Source organism: Hyperolius riggenbachi, chromosome 4 (assembly GCF_040937935.1).
Source record: "Hyperolius riggenbachi isolate aHypRig1 chromosome 4, aHypRig1.pri, whole genome shotgun sequence".
In the NCBI taxonomy this organism is placed as follows: Eukaryota; Metazoa; Chordata; class Amphibia; order Anura; family Hyperoliidae; genus Hyperolius; species Hyperolius riggenbachi.
Genome location: NC_090649.1, coordinates 262,824,305 through 262,845,001, shown reverse-complemented (window position 1 = coordinate 262,845,001; position 20,697 = coordinate 262,824,305). Strand labels below are relative to the sequence as shown.

General features: G+C 44.0%; 1 protein-coding gene across 2 annotated transcripts in view; it reads left to right on the top strand.

The window, feature by feature from the left end:
* Positions 1-20,611, top strand: part of PNISR (PNN interacting serine and arginine rich protein) — a 46,128-nt gene extending 25,517 nt beyond the window's left edge. For both annotated transcript variants that reach the window (XM_068231214.1, XM_068231213.1), the window contains 3 exons: positions 7,628-7,795; positions 19,164-20,223; positions 20,379-20,611. In XM_068231214.1, coding sequence (XP_068087315.1) covers positions 7,628-7,795; positions 19,164-20,223; positions 20,379-20,409 — 1,259 coding nt within the window. In that variant the 3' untranslated portion in view covers positions 20,410-20,611. The remainder of the gene's footprint in view (positions 1-7,627; positions 7,796-19,163; positions 20,224-20,378) is intronic.
* The last annotated feature ends 86 nt before the right edge of the window (positions 20,612-20,697 follow it).

The window sequence follows — 20,697 nt, the reverse complement described above, 5'->3', positions numbered from 1 at the left end:
AAATGCGGAAGAGGACGCTTTGCCTGAGGGCGACAGGCAGTCGGCCGAAAACGAAAGTTACCCACGGAGGGAGACCTGAGGGCACCGAAGGACCGGTACGGGCACAGGACGGCTGCAGAAGGCTTGGGAAAGCACCAGGTAAGTGAATTTTTTCCCCCCCCCACAGTTAAGGTTTCCTTTAAGTTTATGTAAAGTGTGCATGATTATTACAAAAGCATGTCCAGTATCTGCCTAAAGACTTGAGTCAGAAAGAAGGGTATGCATCACGCTTTCCACTGTAAATGCCCATTCATTTGACCACAGAAATCAGCATTCAAGGCTCCGTTCACTAGGGCAGTCTACAAAACTCTAGTAAATGTTACCTTTTATTTAATGCATTGTACTGGATATGTTTGGTAGTGTCAATTTTGTCTTAGTAGAGTTGAGCAATAGTAGTTGATAATTTTGAAAACTCTTGGCCTTGTTTTGATGCTTCTTTATAGCTGTTGTGTTCTGTGCCAGCACAAACCACTGTACAGAAGTCTGGAATGGATTGTGTGATGTGAGCACACAGCCACTATCGGGATGTTTCAAATTCACCCTGAAGCAACTGATTTCTGTTATTGAGCGAAGGAGGGGTCTATTTCAAAGACCCTGTTACTTCACAGAGCCCTGTTGGCATGTAAAAACAAGTTATATACTTTCTTTAATTTTGCTGGTTCACTGATCTATTTTTGTCCTGATATGTAGTTTTTCATCTGAGTTTTTTCAGACGTACGTCACTGCACTGCCAACTGCCTTAATGCGGTGCAGTGTTGGCACTGCTTTACACACTTAAAACAGTTAGATCTTCACCTGCTGAGATTATAGTTTGTCTCAGGTATAAAGCCCAATCTACACGATACGATTCTTTATACGATTCGATTACGATTCTATTTACAATCCGATTAAATCCGGCATGTCTGATCGGGATTCGATTTGCCATTGTTTTGCAGTGGCAAATCGAATTGAATCGAATCCCAATCGGACATGTCGGATTTTATCGGATCGTAAATAGAATCGTAATCTAATCGTCTAAAGAATCGTATCGTGTAGATTGGGCTTTAGTCTAGTTTTATTGCAGGTGTCTTGTGTCATTTAGCAGTCCATTGTGCAGGATCATTCCACCTCTGGTTCTTCCTGCAGTCATGGTCCATCCTGCCATTTCCAGAGAACTTCAGCTGTAGCTCAATTACAGTGTCTATGCAGGGATTGGTCCTAAATCTCCTATCCACAATGATCACTACTGATTGTTCTGGGTGGACAGTAATTAAGCCCCTTTAGGGGTGGAAAATCAGCCTTAGACCAGCTGGTCCTAATAAAACCTAAAATAAGCAGGGTTTATAATTCTTTTTATAGAAAATTTGAGCAGTTTTTATAATTTAAAGAGAACCCGAGGTGTGTTTAAAGAATGTTATCTGCATACAGAGGCTGGATCTGCCTATACAGCCCAGCCTCTGTTGCTATCCCAAACCCCACTAAGGTCCCCCTGCACTCAGCAATCCCTCATAAATCACAGCCGTGTTGTGAGGCTGTGTTTACATCTGTAGTGTCAGTCTCAGCTACTCCCCGCCTCCTGCATAGCTCCGGTCCCTGCCCCCGTCCCTTCCCTCCAATCAGCAGGGAGGGAAGGGATGCAGGCGGGGACCGGAGTTCTGCAGGAGGCGGGGAGAGCAGCAGACTGACACTATAGAGATAAACACAGCCAGCTCTGACAAGCTGTCAGCAGCGTGGCTGTGATTTATGAGGGATTGCAGAGTGCAGGGGGACCTTAGGGGGGTTTGGGATAGCAACAGAGGCTGGGCTGTATAGGCAGATCCAGCCTCTGTATGCAGATAATATTCTTCAAACCCACCTCGGGTTCTCTTTAACAATCAAGTCTCAACTTGGCACACTGTTGAAATACTTTTCATTGCTTTTACTCAGAAGTCTGACTCCATATGCTTTATATAAACTTTATGTACCACATTGCTACCTCTGTATTAGTTTCACACATTTAACTTTCTTTGTTGTAATGCAAAATGATCAAAATAAAAGAAAGTTGTAAAGAAAATTTATTTTCCACAGAAAATGTTTCTTTGGCTGAATTAAGTATTCCTATTTAGGTTTATGCCTGTATTTACCTATTTATCATTATGAGGTCATTTGTAGTATAGGATTTAGTAATTAAAGCAAAATTTAAAGGACATCTGAACTGAAAGTCATATGGAGGCTGCCTTATTTATTTCCGATTAAACATTGCAGATTGCCTATCTCCTGCTGATCCCCCTGCCTCTAATGCTTTTATCTATAGACTCTGAGCAAGCATGCAGAACAGATGTTTCTGACTGGATTAGCCGAATGCTTGTTTCAGGTTAGTGATTCAGACACTACTGCAGCCAAATAGAACAGCAGGGCTGCCAGGCAACTGGTATTGTTTAAAAAGAAATAAATATGGAAGCTTCCATATCCCTCTCATTTTAGGTATTCTTTAAATTGTTTAAAGAAATCTGCTCAGCATATAGCAAATCACAGCTGTAACAATGTTTAATGCAAATCTGTAGGCCATTATACCATCAGATGTCATTTATCATAGAGATTGGAGCTTTGTGGTTTTGGTGCACTTTGTGGCTGGAAGAAGGTGTGGCTCAGTAGCAACTGAAGTATCTATACTAGAAGAGTCACAGATGTGTTAACTTTGAGGGAATGTAGTATATTTACAGGCATAGAGGTTGTTTGTCCAAACACCACATGGTGCTTGCTGTCATGTAGCAGTATTTTCTTTCTGACTGCAGGTAATGGTTTAAAATACTACTGGATAACTCCTGAATTTGGAGTCCCGCTAGACTTAAGCTAAATGGGGGGAGGGAACATAAAGCAGTCACATGCACATAGAACAGTGGGTGACACAACAGTGACCTCAGATGTATTCCAACAAGTCAGCATGATAATTGAAGGTTTGGCACTGCTGTTTTCATGGGTATTGTATAAAAAATGTATGCTGTTTTTAAAGTGCCGTCTAAAAGGCAAGATTTTAAACATTGTTGCTACGCTCAATTTGTTATATAGTGAGTCACTTTCTTTATTAGACTTAGTGTACCTGAGACGAGCAAAAAAATATTATACATACCCAGGGCTTCCCCCAGCCTCCTTCATGCCTATGGCTCCCTCATTGTCCTCCCGGGCTGCCTCAATTCTCCGTTACCCGGTTCAATAAATTCACTCTGCACATGCAGTCTGGCCACGCACACGCTCTTATCGCTGGGAGTGCCTTGCGCAGCTGTACTGCATAGGCGCAGAACACTCCCAGCAACAGGAGTGGTGGAGGTTTACACACAGCTGGGCCACACATGAGCTGTATGCGGCCACTACAGGAATTACCGGGCTTGCTAGCAGTGGATCGAGGCAGTCCAGGAGGACAGCGAGGGAGCCATCGGCCTGAAGGGGGCTAGAGGAAGTACCAGGTAGTATACATAATTTTTTTTTCTTTGGTTTCCTTTAGGTTTTGCTGTTAAGTTATTTTAAATGTTGTGCTATTAAGGATGTGGAGGAAATGTGTGGTGTGAACATTAAAACAAACCTAAATTAAGTGCAGGGCTGCTTTTAAGCATTAAACTTGAGTATGCATAAAGGCTAAAGGTTTTCTATCTGCTTGCATATAATTACCTCTTTGGTTTGAAGTGCTTTGCATTCATTCAGCTGGAGCAGCAATGCATTGACATTAACAGAGCCATTAGCAAAGGTGGAAAAAGTTCTGATGAGTTCTGGATATCACAACAGAAAAAAGCCCAAGAAAACTTAACACTAAATTACATCACAGCTAACTTGCAGGCTGTTTACAGAGTAGTCTTACCACCTGAGCAGCACACTGACTGCTTGTTATTGAGGCTTCTTTTCCACGGATGGCTGAACTGCTTGTTTGTTGAGCAGGTCAGCCACTGACCACAATCGCCAATCAGCTGCAATTACATGCACGTTTGCCACGCGAAAGCTTTACATGGCAGTGAAAAACCACCTCTTGCCACATCTGATGCCATTCCATATGGGACCTGCCCGTTTGCCACCCGTGCCTGGCGCTAGATAGCGCCTGGCTGGGGGACGAGAGCATCTGACAGTTGGTCATGGAAAAGAGGCCTAACTAGGCTATACTGAGCTCAAGTTAATTCCTAAATTTGTCTGGAATGCCTGGTTTAAGGCTAGTTACAAACCAGGACGTTGCGTTTAGGGGACGTTATAGGGCACATAACGTGCCCCTAACGCAACGCCTGGTGCTCTCTGGTGTGGACGTCGGAGTGAGCCGCGTTGTGCAGCTCACTCTGGCGTCCGTGATGCGTACTCATGGACGCATGCGGCATCACGTGGTCCCGCCTGGCCAATCGCCGCACAGAGCGGCCGCTCCAGGAAGTAAACACTGCACGTCACTGAGTGCAGTGAATATTAATTAGCCATGTGCCCGGCCGCTCTCCCCTCCTCCCCAACATGACTGAGCATGTGCAAACAGTCTAACGTGGCTTAGCCGCGTAGAACGCACAGCATGCAGCACTTTGCTGCGTTACATTGTAACGCAACGTGGCCAGCGTGAACAGCCCACTTGTGTTACATTGCTGTGCGTTGGGGGAGCGTTACAGGCTGCACTAACGTGCGCCTGTAACGTCCTTCTGTGCAAGAAGCCTAAAAGTCCAGCCATATACCAGCTTTCACATGACAAGGGGCTATATCCATGGCGTTTTATTTCCAATTGCTGAGTGTTTCATTTGCTTTTGAACAAAGCATTCTCGGTTTGAATATCCTTTGTTCTCTGCCACCCATTGCAAAATAAGGGATTGACTTCAAAACCAGAAGGATAATAGAACAGTATGGATTTGGAAAGGGGATCTTAAATCATCCCCCCCACACCCATGCTATTACTCACAGCATTTTCATATTTAAAAATTTAGCTGTTTTGAAGAAATGTTGTTTGCAAAAGTTACTTGGAGATATGTGAACAAAATATAACAATGCAAGCAGATTGAGAATTCCTCAGCCCCTTGGCTCTTCAGTCCTTCAGACGTGAAATTTGATTGCAAGGAGAATTTTTTTTTTTATTTCATCTTCTTTCTGATGCAAGAGGCATTTTTTAAGAATTTACACATTTCAAAGTGTAAATCTGTAGCTGTTTTAGGTCATTAAATCAGCTGGCAGTAATACTTTGCGTACACTATTTTTTATAACTTCAGTAAAAACATTAAATCTACTCAGAACATTGATGAGGATAGGCTGTTGGAAGCTATGCATGGGACATGTTGTAAAGGAGTAGCATGTGAGAGCCTCCACAGCTTTGTACTGCAGCAAGTAGAGCACAGCTTGCAGCTGTGGTGGGAAGAGTTATCAGATCTTTGCTGAGCTATGACCCAATATCAGGAAAGGGAGACTAGATGATTGACATGAGGTAAATGTGGATCATTTGCCACTTCTAGCTTAAATGAACTGGAGAAACGGAACAAAAGAGATTCTCCATAGAATTTAGTTTCTTGCGGGCACCCAGGGGAATTCTATTCTGTGCGGCAGTTTTACTAAGTAAAGGCATTTAGAGTCCTTGTTATAATTTAAGACTACTTTTACTGGGTTAAATGTTTGGTTAGTCGGTTATCTGTATACTGAGAACCTACCTTACGCTCTCACTTCCAAATGACTGCTCCATGGAACCCTGTTAGAGAAGGGTTGAGTAGCAGCTCAGCTAATCCCTACTCCTATCATTTTTTGGGGACAAATGTGAGCAGCAGCACATCTATCTAACTTCTCACAGAAGGTAGCCCAGTTGAGGGAGGAGCATATGGAGTAGTGGCAGTCACATGACTCACTGCTTTCATCAGTATATAGGTAATTTAGAGCCATTTTAATCATACTTGCCTTACATGAGGAAGGTATTTAAAGTGCTTAGCAGTGTGGTTTTTTTTTTTATATGTAAAGAGGGAAGGGTGCTGCTTGTCTCTGGTTCTAGAATAAGCCTTTTAAAATAGATATGTAATATTAACATTTAAAATTCAATTCTACTCATGCTGTTCACTGTGTGCATTTTACTTTTTGTGCCTTAAAAAAAGGTTAATTTCTGGTGGATGAGCCTTGATATGTTTAAAGCCCATATCCATATTCCCAAACCTTGTTAGCAGATAACTGATTAAGATGAAAACTGTTAGGCCCCGTTCACACTGGGGATCGCAAAATCGCTAGTGTTTTGTAACGGAGATTTTTTTTTTTTTTTTTTTAGCGTATATTAACTGGACATTTTTGAGTGATTGCAATTCGCTTTTTTTATCATTTCAATTGCAATAGCTCTAAAAATGCGAAAAAGCTATGCATGCACCTCTTTTTTTCACTTGCCGCAAATCTTTGGCAATTGCTGCAGTGTGATCACTGCCATATACTAATACACTGGCACTTTACAAAGGGCTAGCGATCGCCAGTGATTTGGAAATCTGCGGAAAACACCCGCAAATCGCCCCAGTGTGAATGGGCCCTTAATTCCCGTGATTAATGTTGTGAAGGTAAACATCAGCCGGTATTTCTTCTTGAGACGGCCTATGAGATGCTAATAATTTTGAGTTTATGCAGTTTGAAATCCACCATATTAGTTAAAAAATTTTTTTTGATTGGTCCAGTCTCGAACATATTTAGAAACTCATTGATCCTCTCCAATTTCATTATTTAAAGAGACTCTGAAGTCTTTTTTTCCCTTCTTTTGTTTAACATTCCTCTTCAGCTTTAATGCCAGAGTGAAATTGCTGCATCCTCCCGGCAGAGGAGTGATTTATTACTTAGAAAACGACCTGCAAAGTTGTACGACTTTGCAGGTCGCAGATCATGTTGCCCTGACACGCCGGTCTTCTCTTCCTGGGGAGACTGAGCTTTGAGCTGTAGCTCTGCCTCTCCGCAATCAATCTCTGCAGATCTCTGCCTCCTCCCCGCCCCTCTCAGTGAAAGAAGACTGAGAGGGGCGGGGAGAGGCGCAGAGATTGACTGCGGAGGAGGGGGGGGGGGTGCAGCAATTTCACTCTGGCACTAAAGCTGAAGAGTAATGTTAAACAAAAGAAGTGAAAAAAAGACTTTAGTCTCTCTTTAAGAGGACATTCAGGGTATTGGCTTTAGGATTGTTGATCATTGAAGTGCAGGATGCACTGCATCTGGCAGTCAATTGTTGGTGAAAGGCAGGCTGGTTTTTCTGGCTTCTTCCTCCTCAATATTAAATGTAAACTAAGGTGAAACCTAGTAAATGCAAAATTCATATTGCACAATATGTTTGTACTGAAAGTGTAACTCCACTTTTGTCAGCGAAATGATGCACTGCCTTCATGCACATTCCATTCTTTAATCTTGTTGAAACCGCCTTTCCAATCCCTCGGCATCCACCTATGATTTTTCCAGACGTGGCAAAAGATTCAGATTGTTTCCTATCAATCGTGGCAACAGTACTCAGTTGGCTGCGCTTTGTTGGCTGAAATCTTTGTAATGCATATAGTTCTCCTGAAGGAATTTTTCCAGTGAAGTGGAGTTACACTTCCTCAAGCTTTGTTTACAGAACTGAATCACATGGTGTTTAAAAAAGAAAAAACTATGTCACTGCTACGTGATAGACTGGGCCTTATGCATGCAGGTGGACTGGGTGGTTATGGATCTGCAGAAAGTGAAGATGAAAAGAGTGACAGAGGATCAGAGTCTTCTGATACTGATGAAGAGGAACTTCGTCATAGGATACGACAAAAGCTGGAAGCTTTTAAACGGAAAGAAAGAGAACAGCAGATGCTTGAAAGACAACAGGAAGGTAATGACACTATTTTTTTTTTTATCTTCAAGCCAAATGCATCACCTAAACATTTTCAGTGGATTAATGTTAAAGGACCTATAAGTCCAAATAAAAAAAAAAGTTAAGTCCCTGAAATAAATTTGAATGCACGGAGGACGCCCTCCGTGCCGTTCCACCGGGTCTCCACAGTTCAATAGCCCCCCCCCCCCCCCCCGCCGCTCCCGACCCTACAGCCCGGGTCGTGCTCTCCTGCCTCCACTAAAATGGCCGCCGGAGCTGGGACGGGAGTGCGGCTGCGCAGCTCTAGGGCCCCGCCACGCTACAGGCTGTCTCCTATTTTTTATTTTTTTTTTGCCTCTTTTTTTATTGTGCCATTATCTTCAGCATTAAGATACAAGCTGATTTGCCGCATCCCCGCGGCAGGATGAGGTGTAGTTATGCTCGAAATATAACTCAAATTCCACGTAATCTCACAAAATTACAAATTTCTGACTATGGCTGTAATGGTAATTTCACAAATTACGTAAAATTTTGCTTTATCGTCCTCACGCTGATCACTAACTGCAGCATCTCTGAGGAGCTCTATAAGCTGTAACAAGAAAATGTTTTACTGATCTTTTTAAAAGCTAGTGATTTGAAAAGCTCTTGCTAATGCAATGCTATGGGGGATTATCCACTGGAGTGTTTTACCCCTTGAGCACCAGAGCAATTTTCACCTTTCAGCGCTCCTTCCATTCATTCGTCTATAACTTTATTATTACTTATCACAATGAAATTAACTATATCTTGTTTTTTCCGCCACCAATTAGGCTTTCTTTAGGTGGGACATTATGCCAAGAATTATTTTATTCTAAATATGTTTTAATGGGAAAAATGTGGGGAAAAAGTTCATTATTTTTCAGTTTTCGGCCATTATAGTTTTTAAATAATGCATTCTACTGTAATTAAAACCTATGAAATGTATTTGCCCATTTGTCCCGGTTATAAAACTGTTTAAATTATGTCCCTATCACAATGTTTGGCGCCAATATTTTATTTGGAAATAAAGGTGCATTTTTTTTTCAGTTTTGAGTCCATCCATAATTACAAGCCCATAGTTTATAAAGTAACAGAATTGTACCCTCCTGACGTAAATATTTTAAAAGTTCAGTCCCTAAGGTAACTATTTATGTATTTTTTTAATTTAAATTTTTTTATTTTTTAATTACCCCAAAAAATAATTGGGGAGTGTGGGAGGTAATGAGTTAATTTTTTGTGTAAAACTAATGTATTTGTATGTGAAAAATGCTTTAGGGTGTAGTTTTACTATTTGGCCACAAGATGGCCACAGTAACTTATTGTTTATGCGACCTGCAAACGTTTTTTTTTTTTTATTTTATTTTTCACAATGATCGCGCTGCTTCTCATAGAAGCAGCGGATCATTGCGGGGCTCAGATCAACGAACGGGAATGTTTTTTCCCGTTCATTGATCTCCGGGCGGCGCCGTGCATGCGAGCGGGAGGGAGCGCGGGAAGTACGGATTTCTCCGTCCCTGGTGGTAAAAGGATGGAAAAAGGGACGGAGAAATCTGTACGGCTGGGGGTAAAGTGGTTAATACAAAATCACATCGCTCCAGTGAGAACACTCACATGGGATAACATTAGCATGCGCTTTTGAAATTACAAAGCGCTTACAAAAGCTCTTGTAGTGTGAATTAGCCCTTAAGGTGATTATTCTGTTGCTTACGTACGATGTCAAATGTGTAAAAAAAAAAGTTAAGCACCTGTGTTTATTCTGTAGCCACGGAGGATGCCATCTGCGCCCTGCATTTACTTCCAGGTCCCCCGCTCTGTTCCAGACCCCCGGTCGGCTCCCGACCCCACCGCCCAGGTCGAGCTCTCATTCCACATGCAAAATGGCCACCAGAGCTTGCTGCGGTTACGCAGTCCCCATAGACGCGAGTGCGGTTGTGCAGCTCTAGGGCTCCTCCCGCCGCGTCCTCGCTACATGCTGTCTCCTGTGCGTGACTGCCCCAGCTTATGTGCTGTGGTAGTCAGGTGACACATGGGAGAGATCAAATTCCAACTTGTGATTAGACACAAATGAGGGAGAATTAGACTAGAGAATGGGGGCTAAACTCTTGAAGTACATACAGTGTGTATGTTTCTGTTTTCCTTCTTCCCTGGGCAAGCATTCAGATCCACTTTAAAGTGATCCTGAGTCAACGTAGAAAAATAAGGTTAGATACTCACCTATATAGAAGGAAGGCTCTTGTTCCCATAGAGCTTTTCTAGTCCTCTCTGTCTCGCTTTTCCACTGCTTTTCCTCTCAAGTTATTTGACCTGCAGGTTGTATACCTCTTCGGAAGTACTTACGACCGGAGTACTTCCGAAGATGAGCAGATCCGTATTCTGCAAGTCCTGGTGCAAGTGCATCCAAAGCCTGCTGAAAAGTACTGTAGGCACGTAAATTCAATGGGGGAACGAGGACCAGGAAGGCTTTATGGGATTCTCTACATGGGTGTCTTGAAACTTGCTTCAGCTTTACTTTCAAGTTATCTTGGTGCAAATAAAAATTTAAAAAAAGTTACCCCATTAGGCCTCGTTCACATCTGCTGCGCTGAAAAACGTGTTAAAGCGCAGGGTAAAAAACGCATGCGCTTGTGCGCGCTTTCGTCTGCGTTTCTGTGCGTTGCGCTGCGCTTCTTTAAAGCACGTTTTGCTTACTGTAGCAGCAGCAGTTGTCAATAAAACTTTGTTTTTGTATGTAAATGTATTTTTTTCTCCAATTAGGGGTAAAAAACGCATGCGCTTCTATGCGCTTGTACGCGCTTCTATGCGCTAAAAAAGCGGACCCATTCACTTGCATTGCTGTGCGCTTTCCAGCTCAACGCACAAATGCCTGCAACACTACGATTCTGTAACGCTGCTCAGCGCAGCGCATAGATGTGAACCAGCTACATTTAGTTACATGGAAAAATCAATACCTTGCTGAACGCACAGGGCAGTGCGCTGTGGAAAGCGCACAGAAACGGCCCTGATGTGAACGAGGCCTGAGTGGGAAGTCTCTGGGTAGTTTAGAGTTTTCCTATATCTTACACCCCACCTTTACAGCACTGGATCCCTTTAACCACTTGAGGACCTAGGGCTTTCTACCCCTTAAAGAGACTCTGTAACAACAAAAACCTCCCCTGGGGGGTACTCACCTCGGGTGGGGGAAGCCTCCGGATCCTAATGAGGCTTCCCACGCCGTCCTCTGTCCCACGGGGGTCTCGCTGCAGCCCTCCGAACAGCCGGCGACAGTGCCGACTGTAGCTTCAATATTTACCTTTGCTGGCTCCAGCGGGGGCGCTGTGGCGACTTTCGGCACGGAAATAGACGGAAATACCCGATCTCCGTCGGGTCCGCTCTACTGCGCAGGCCCCCGGAAACTTGCGCCTGCGCAGTAGAGCAGACCCGACGGAGATCGGGTATTTCCGCCTACTTCGGCGCCGACAGCCATCAGAGCGCCTGCGCAGGAGCCAGGAAGGTAAATATTGCGTCACGGCTGTACGGAGGGCTACAGCGAGACCTCCGAGGGACGCAGGGCGGCGTGGGAAGCCTCATTAGGATCCTGAGGCTTCCCCCACCCGAGGGGCCGTTTTGTCGTTACAGTTCCTCTTTAAGGACCGGCCACTTTTTTTCCATTCAGACCACTGCAGCTTTCACGGTTTATTGCTCGCTCATACAACCTACCACCTAAATGAATTTTGGCTCCTTTTCTTGTCACTAATAAAGCTTTCTTTTGGTGCTATTTGATTGCTCCTGCGATTTTTACTTTTTATTATATTCTTCAAAAAAGACATGAATTTTGGCAAAAAAATAATTTTTTTTAACTTTCTGTGCTGACATTTTTCAAATAAAGTAAAATTTCTGTATACATGCAGCGCGAAAAATGTGGACAAACATGTTTTGGATAAAAAAAAAAACCCATTCAGTGTATATTTATTGGTTTGGGTAAAAGTTATAGCGTTTACAAACCTATGGTGCAAAAAGTGAATTTTCCCATTTTCAAGCATCTATGACTTTTCTGACCCCCTGTCATGTTTCATGAGGGGCTAGAATTCCAGGATAGTATAAATACCCCCCAAATGACCCCATTTTGGAAAGAAGACATCCCAAAGTATTCACTGAGAGGCATAGTGAGTTCATAGAAGATATTAATTTTTGTCACAAGTAAGTGGAAAATGACACTTTGTGACAAAAAATAAAAAATTTCCATTTCTTCTTACTTGCGACAAAAAAAAAATGAAATCTGCCACGGACTCACCATGCCCCTCTTTGAATACCTTGAAGTGTCTACTTTCCAAAATGGGGTCATTTGTGGGGTGTGTTTACTGTCCTCGCATTTTGGGGGGTGCTAATTTGTAAGCACCTCTGTAAAGCCTAAAGGTGCTCATTGGACTTTGGGCCCCTTAGCGCAGTTAGGCTGCAAAAAAGTGCCACACATGTGGTATTGCCGTACTCAGGAGAAGTAGTATAATGTGTTTTGGGGTGTATTTTTACACATACCGATGCTGGGTGGGAGAAATATCTCTGTAAATGACAATTTTTTAATTTTTTTACACACAATTGTCCATTTACAGATATCGTTCTCCCACTCAGCATGGGTATGTGTACAAATACACCCCAAAACACATTATACTACTTCCGAGTACGGCGATACCACGTGTGGCACTTTTTTGCACCCTAACTGCGCTAAGGGGCCCAAAGTCCAATGAGTACCTTTAGGATTTCACAGGTCATTTTGAGAAATTTCGTTTCAAGACTACTCCTCACGGTTTAGGGCCCCTAAAATGCCAGGACAGTATAGGAACCCCACAAATGACCCCATTTTAGAAAGACACCCCAAGGTATTCAGTTAGTAGTACGGTGAGTTCATAGAAGATTTTATTTTTTGTCAAGTTAGCGGAAAATGACACTTTGTGAAAAAAAACAATAAAAATCAATTTCCGCTAACTTGTGACAAAAAATAAAATCTTCTATGAACTCACCGTACTACTAACAGAATACCTTGGGGGTGTCTTCTTTCTAAAATGGAGTCATTTGTGGGGTTCCTATACTGTCCTGGCATTTTAGGGGCCCTAAACCGTGAGTAGTCTTGAAACAAAATTTCTCAAAATGACCTGTGAAATCCTAAAGGTACTCATTGGACTTTGGGCCCCTTAGCGCAGTTAGGGTGCAAAAAAGTGCCACACATGTGGTATCGCCGTACTCGGGAGAAGTAGTACAATGTGTTTTGGGGTGTATTTTTACACATACCCATGCTGGGTGGGAGAAATAACTCTGTAAATGGACAATTGTGTGTAAAAAAATCAAGATTGTCATTTACAGAGGTATTTCTCCCACCCAGCATGGGTATGTGTAAAAATACACCTCAAAACACATTATACTACTTCTCCCGAGTACGGCGATACCACATGTGTGGCACTTTTTTGCACCCTAACTGCACTAAGGGGCCCAAAGCCCAATGAGTACCTTCAGGATTTCACAGGTCATTTTGAGAAATTTTGTTTCAAGACTACTCCTCACGGTTTAGGGCCCCTAAAATGCCAGGACAGTATAGGAACCCCACAAATGACTCCATTTTAGAAAGAAGACACCCCCAAGGTATTCCGTTAGGTGTATGGCGAGCTCATAGAAGATTTTATTTTTTGTCACAAGTTAGTGAAAAATGACACTTTGTGAAAAAAACCCAATAAAAATCAATTTCCGCTAACTTTTGACAAAAAATAAAATCTTCTATGAACTCGTCATACACCTAACGGAATACCTTGGGGTGTCTTTTTTTCTAAAATGGGGTCACTTGTGGGGTTCCTATACCGCCCTGGCATTTTACGGGCCCAAAACCGTGAGTAGTCTGGAAACCAAATGTCTCAAAATGACTGTTCAGGGGTATAAGCATCTGCAAATTTTGATGACAGGTGGTCTATGAGAGGGCGAATTTTGTGGAACCGGTCATAAGCAGGGTGGCCTTTTAGATGACAGGTTGTATTGGGCCTGATCTGATGGATAGGAGTGCTAGGGGGGGTGACAGGTGGTGATTGATGGGTGTCTCAGGGGGTGGTTAGAGGGGAAAATAGATGCAATCAATGCACTGGGGAGGTGATCGGAAGGGGGTCTGAGGGTTTGGCTGAGTGATCAGGAGCCCACACGGGGCAAATTAGGGCCTGATCTGATGGGTAGGTGTGCTAGGGGGTGACAGGAGGTGATTGATGGGTGTCTCAAGGTGTGATTAGAGAGGGGAATAGATGCAAGCAATGCACTGACGAGGTGATCAGGGCTGGGGTCTGAGGGCATTCTGAGGGTGTGGGCGGGTGATTGAGTGCCCTAGGGGCAGATAGGGGTCTAATCTGATAGGTAGCAGTGACAGGGGGTGATTGATGGGAAATTAGTGGGTGTTTAGGGTAGAGAACAGACGTAAACACTGCACTTGGGAGGTGATCGGACGTCGGATCTGCGGGCGATCTATTGGTGTGGGTGGGTGATCAGATTGCCCGCAAGGGGCAGGTTAGGGGCTGATTGATGGGTGGCAGTGACAGCGGGTGATTGATGGGTGGCAGTGACAGGGGGGTGATTGACAGGTGATCAGTGGGTTATTACAGGGAAGGACAGATGTAAATAATGCCCTGGCGAATTGATAAGGGGGGGTCTGAGGGCAATCTGAGCGTGTAGGCGGGTGATTGGGTGCCCGCAAGGGGCAGATTAGGGTCTGATCTGATGGGTAACAGTGACAGGTGGTGATAGGGGGTGATTGATGGGTGATTGATGGGTAATTAGTGGGTGTTTAGAGGAGAGAATAGATGTAAACACTGCGCTTGGGTGGTGATCTGATGTCGGATCTGCGGGCGATCTATTGGTGTGGGTGGGTGATCAGATTGCCCGCAAGGGGCAGGTTAGGGGCTGATTGATGGGTGGCAGTGACAGGGGGTGATTGAGGGGTGATTGACGGGTGATCAGGGGGGATAGATGCATACAGTACATGGGGGGGGGGGGGGGGTCTGGGGAGAATCTGAGGGGTGGGGGGTAAAAAAAATAGCGGTGACAGATAGTGACAGGGAGTGATTGATGGGTGATTAGGGGGGTGATTGGGTGCAAACAGGGGTCTGGGGGGTGGGCAGGGGGGTCTGATGGGTGCTGTGGGCGATCTGGGGCAGGGGGGGGGGGGAAATCAGTGTGCTTGGTGCAGACTAGGGTGGCTGCAGCATGGCCCTGGTGGTCCCTCGGACATTGGGACCACCAGGGCAGGAGGCAGCCTGTATAATACACTTTGTAAACATTACAAAGTGTATTATACACTTTGTATGCGGCGATCGTCGGGTTAACATCCCGCCGGCGCTTCCGTATGGCCGGCGGGATGTTGCGGCGGGTGAGCGGAGCCAGGCGGAGGATCGCGTCACTGATGACGCGATCGCTCCGCCCATGCCCCTACAAGGACCGCCGCCATTTGTCTATACGGCGGTCCTTGCGGGGTGCTCTTCCCGGCCGCCATTTGTCAATACGGCAGTTGGGAAGTGGTTAAGTATAGTTTTGTTCAGTGTATGAATGCTGAGTGGAAGAGGTAGTAAGAGACCCAGCTCTGTACAAGTGGGTGTAAGAATATACAGGAAGCCTCTGGATTACCCAGAGACTTCCCACTACTGAGGTATTTATCATTTACATTTTTCTTTAGCATTACTTCAAAGGACAACTGTAGCAAGAGGGGCATGGAGGCTGCTGTATTTTACTTTTAACCTGCCTGGAGGTGCATTTCTCTCTGGATGTATGGGTCTAAAAGCAGCACATTTTTTTTTTTTTCAAGAAATGTAGGCCTCCAATTCTTAAGTCATAACTCACCAAAATATATCAGAATAAAGGCCTGGTAGACATTCCTGCGTATAATAAGACTGGAACACAAAATTGTTGAAGTAATTAAATTTATTAATAAACTTAAATAGTTATTATACAAATAAGGCACCAGACTATACAATATGTACATATATACCTAATACACCTCCCGTGTGAGCTTTTAAAACTGGGAATGGCACAGAGGGCGACATCACAATGAGGGCAGTGGAAGTGTGATTGCTTTCAGACTTTTTTTTCCCCCTTTGCTATCAGGCAGCAGACAGAGGGCCAGATTTATCAAGCTTGTCTGAGACAAAATATTGGTAGGTTTTTAGAAATCCATGCAGAACTGTCTCAGGTATCTTAAGAAATCATTAGAGCAGATTCCTTGTAAAACTGTTGTATAATAGGAGGAGTGAGGAAGGTCTCTCAGACAGTGCAGTGTGTGAGGGGAATTGCTGTTGCTGAGGTAACCAACACACCTGCTGTATTTATAGCAGCAGGCTCTGAGGAGGAATTCAGCAGGTGGGAGGGACACATCACAAATCATGTATAGCCTGCACTCTGTAAGCATGTCTAGCCTGCAGTTCTACATCTGTAGAACTGCTTTCAAGCACTTCTTAATCTGCGCCAGTTTAGGGATGGATTTGCACTTGTCTTAACTGTAGTGCAGCTCTACAAATCCACGCTAAACTGCCACTATTACTAGGATTTAAGAAGGTTCTTATCATGCAGAACTGTTCTCCCTGCTGGTTAGAACAAATTAATGCGTTGATAAATCTCTCCCAGAGAGTAGTCAAAATCCCGGCAGAGGTCGGTGCAGGCCACAGGCAGGGAGTAGTCAAAATCCAGGCAGAGGTTGGTACAGGTGGCAGGCAGAGAGTAGTCAAAATCCAGGCAAAAATCAGCAACAGTAAAGCTATGCACCCACGTTGCGATTTTGCAGACCACGTTTTTAAACTCCCAATGGTCGTTGCCACGATATCGTGACGTGGATACAGGCGCATGACCACGCGAACATTGCGCCCCAATAACGACCGTCACGGTGGATCTGATCGATAAGATCCCAGATGACTCCCGTGCTAAGTACCACGATTGCTTGAAGTCTCATTCGCTCCCGTAATAATGTCGCGTGACGTTGCGCATTCCCGCCGGCAAGACGAGGCATCATTGACTACCGTCTTCAAGGGAGCGTTGCAGGACCTGTAGGGTGGTGAGTATGGAGAGTTAGACAGATCAGCAGAAGCGCTTAGTTCAGAAGCAGTTGGCAACCAAATGGCTATATTAACATCCTGTGCTTTCAAATGAGCTTTTCTGCCATGGCAGTCATGTGACACGGGGAGATATCAAATTACAACTTATGATTAGAGACAAATGAGGAGGAATTACAGGTTAAACTCTCTACATACTGGGTGCATTTTTCTGTTATCCTTCTATCCTGTGCAAAAAGTTCAGCTCCAGATGGGGAAATTAGACAGGCTACACTCTCTACATACATACTGGGTGCATTTCTCTCTGTTTACCTATTGCGCTGGATAGTGTACTAGGTAAGGGCTCTGCCTTAGACATGGGAGACCAGGGTTCAAATCCTGGCTAGGTAAAGTATCTATTCAGTAAGGAGTTCAAGGCAAGACTCCCTAACACTGCAGGGTGGCCTCTTGAGCGCATCTCAGTAGCTGCAGCTCTTGAGCGCTTTTGAGTCCCGACAGGAGAAAAGCGCTATACAAATCTTCAGATTATTATTATTATGAGATCTGATCCAGATGGGGGATTAGGCAGGCTACACTCTTCGTCCATGTGCAGGCTGCATTTCTCTGTTTCCCTTCTGTCCTGTGCTTGAGCTCGGGTCCACTTTAATTGCGGCGCTGCCCCCGATGACGACACACTGCTCCACACCGCCGCTGATTGGCCACCAGGATCCAGGAAGAAGAGGAGCTGAGGATCCTGGTGGCCGATCCCTGGAGACCCGCTAAATAGTGTGGGACCCAGGTAAGCAGCGGGAGCTCCTAATTTATCTAGCTACGCTTGGACTCGCTTCCAGCTTCCACATCTTTGCCCAAGCAACACTCGCTTCCTTATCACCGCTCGATTCCCTGCCATTGTCCGCCGGCGGGAATCGAGCGGGCGTGGGTCGAGCGGCTTGATCCGGCCAGCTGAATATTATCAGCTGGCCGGATCAGCTGGTCGATACACGGTACAGAAATGCACCGTGTATCCCCAGCATTACCCATTCTCCTCTCCTTTTCTCCATGGAATAGAACAGGCTACTGAGCAGTGTCTGATCAGTCATTCCCAGCAACAATCTTAACCGGCAGCATTTATTGAAAGTGTGTATGTAGGTTTACTTTTAAAACCACTGCTTGATTAACTGCAGTTTTGATTCTGTATTTAACGTAAACCTGTAAGTTTTAAAAAAGTCACATACTTACCCCAGTAGAGGGAAGCCTGTCGATCCAGCGCTGGGATCCTCTAGATTTAGTGTTCCCCAACCCTGTCCTCAAGGCCCACCAACAGTGCATGTTTTGTGGAAATCCAGAGGTAGTTAATCAGCTCTGCTGAGACGCTGATTACCTCACCTGTGCATGTTTGTAGTTTCCTGCAAAGCATGTACTGTTGGTGGGCCTTGAGGACAGTTGGGGAACTCTGCTCTAGAAGGTCTGGACCACGCTCCTGTCTGAACGGGTGCAGGATGCCTGCACAGTAGCACAGAGTTGCTCAGCTTCCACTATGCTACTGCGCTAGCGTGAGTCCTCCTGCGCAGTGCGGCCATGCTCGTTCATGGATGGGAGCACCGCCGCATGCACTCTTCAACAAGCCCTTGTCGAAGATAATTGGATCAGTGGAGGCAAGGGGAATATGAGAAGCCTCTGAATTATCCAGAGGCTTCCCTCTACTGAGGCAAGTACCCATTTAGGGAGACTTTTTTATGTGCATGATTGTTCAAGTTGCAGAAGCTGAAATCATGTTCTCTACAGAACATATATTTTAGCCTAGTGGGACGAAGCAACATGGAAGTCAAAAATAAGTGTAGGAAATAGTGAGCGATTTCGCATGCAGCATATTTGGTATGCCAAAGTTCCAGTGCCCCATTTGTATGTTGAATCTTCTTCGTGCTCCCAAAATTTTGCTGGTTTTCTAGTGCTCTTCAAAGTGTGTCTGCTTTCCACTTGTCTTATTGTAACTTGATCACATTCCCACCACAGCCTTATTGGGCCTAATGTAGTGCTCGATAAGACAAAACATAGTCCATCTGTGACTGCTGACAGATTGGGTGACCAGTTGTTAAAAAAAAAAAAAAATTAGCAGGATTCGGCACCTGGCAAAAAAAAACAAAAAAAAAACTTGAGAATGCTGCCAAAAGATGGCATTAGATGGGATATATACATAAAAACCCACATGATCTTGATTTCAGGTTATCTTTAGCTTAAAAACAAAACACGTTGATGCCTTCTCCATGGTCACAAACTACCTCCCTACCAATTTACAATAATTTGGGGACCTATTTATATAAGTACCTCTGACTGTATTTTCCTAATTTCAGAGGAGAAACCAGGAGGTGATGAAGATGAAGAGGAGGTGGAGGATGATGAAGATTATGAAAATGATGATGATGATGCAAACAAGCTTAATTCAGATGTTTCAGATAACTCAGAAATACATGAAAAAAGAAAAGTAGAAAGTGATGTAGAAAGCGATAAGAGAAAGATTGAGGTGCTACCTACGTTAGAGCCTAAAAAGGAAATAAAGGAACGGCCTGCTAGTAGGTCAAGAAGCACGAGCAGTAGTAGCAGCAGCAGTAGTAGTAGTAAGCGCAGCAGCAGTAGTAGCAGCAGTGCTTACAGTAGTAGCTCCTCAAGCAGTCGAAGTTCATCTCCCTCTTTACCCAAGAGGAAAAGGAAACGAAGCCACAGTATATCACCACCAACACGAAAAATAAAGCGTAGTAGAAGTAGGAGTATCACACGTAAGAGTCGTAGAGAAAGGAGCAGAAGCAGAGAGAAAATTAATGATCGCAGGAGGTCTAACAAATCTAGTGTGGATCGTGAATGGCATAGGGAGCGTAGTCACAGCAGGGATCGAAGGGTAAACCGCTCCAGAGAAAGGCATTCTGTTTGCAGTAGAAGCAGTGATAGACGTAAAAGTGATGACTATCGTAGAAGCTCCAGTAGAAGTAGACATAAACATAGAGGAAATAGTAGGGGAAGAGAAAAGGAAAGGAGCAGGAGTATTGAAATTGATAAAAAGAGAAGAGATTCTGAGAAGGACAGAAAGGAAAAATTTAGGAGAGATGAAAAATCAAAGTATAGTGTTCAGGAAGATGATAGGGTTAAAAGCAGGAGAGACAGTGAGAGGACTTTTTCCCGCAGTGAGTCATCTTCCTCTAAGATGTCTCGACAGGACTCTAGGCATGAGAGCAGAAAAACTTCAGTGAAGGAACATAAGAAACGAAATTCATCTAGTGGAAGAAGCAGTTCTGACTCTCCTGTTTACAAGGATAAAAAATCTAAGAAAAGCCGACGCAGTCGCTCACGGTCTATGGAGAGGTCCCAAAGGTCTGGTAAGAAGGCAAGCCGCAAACACAAGTCTAAGACCCGATCAAGGTAGTACACTTTTTCATTCTATTCAATAGTTTACATGTGTAATATTGTATTTTCTGTATAATTCTAATAAGATTTTTCACCAGTTAGCTTTTACTTCTGTTAAAGGTACTTAGTACTAGATCACACTAATGATGTACTTTCATTTTGTTTTACAGATCATCAACCCCAATTCGTCGCAAACGCTGATGGCTGTCAGATTGTTTAAGTTTTTTAAAAATTCCATGAGTTTTAAAGGCTTGTCTCATTTTAGAGGCACATTATGGCTATGTAGGTGTGGAAGTTTCCTCCCGTTTTTCCCATTCCCCTTACTATCTGCTTTTTAAAATAAATATGTACATAAGTTTTTCCTTTTTCTTGCTCTGGGAAGTAAAAAAACGTATTAAAACTACTTTGTATTGTATATTTTCAGTACTAGTAATAAGTATTTTATTTTTAGCTGTAATGTTCTCAAGATAACGGTAATTGTCCTGTGAT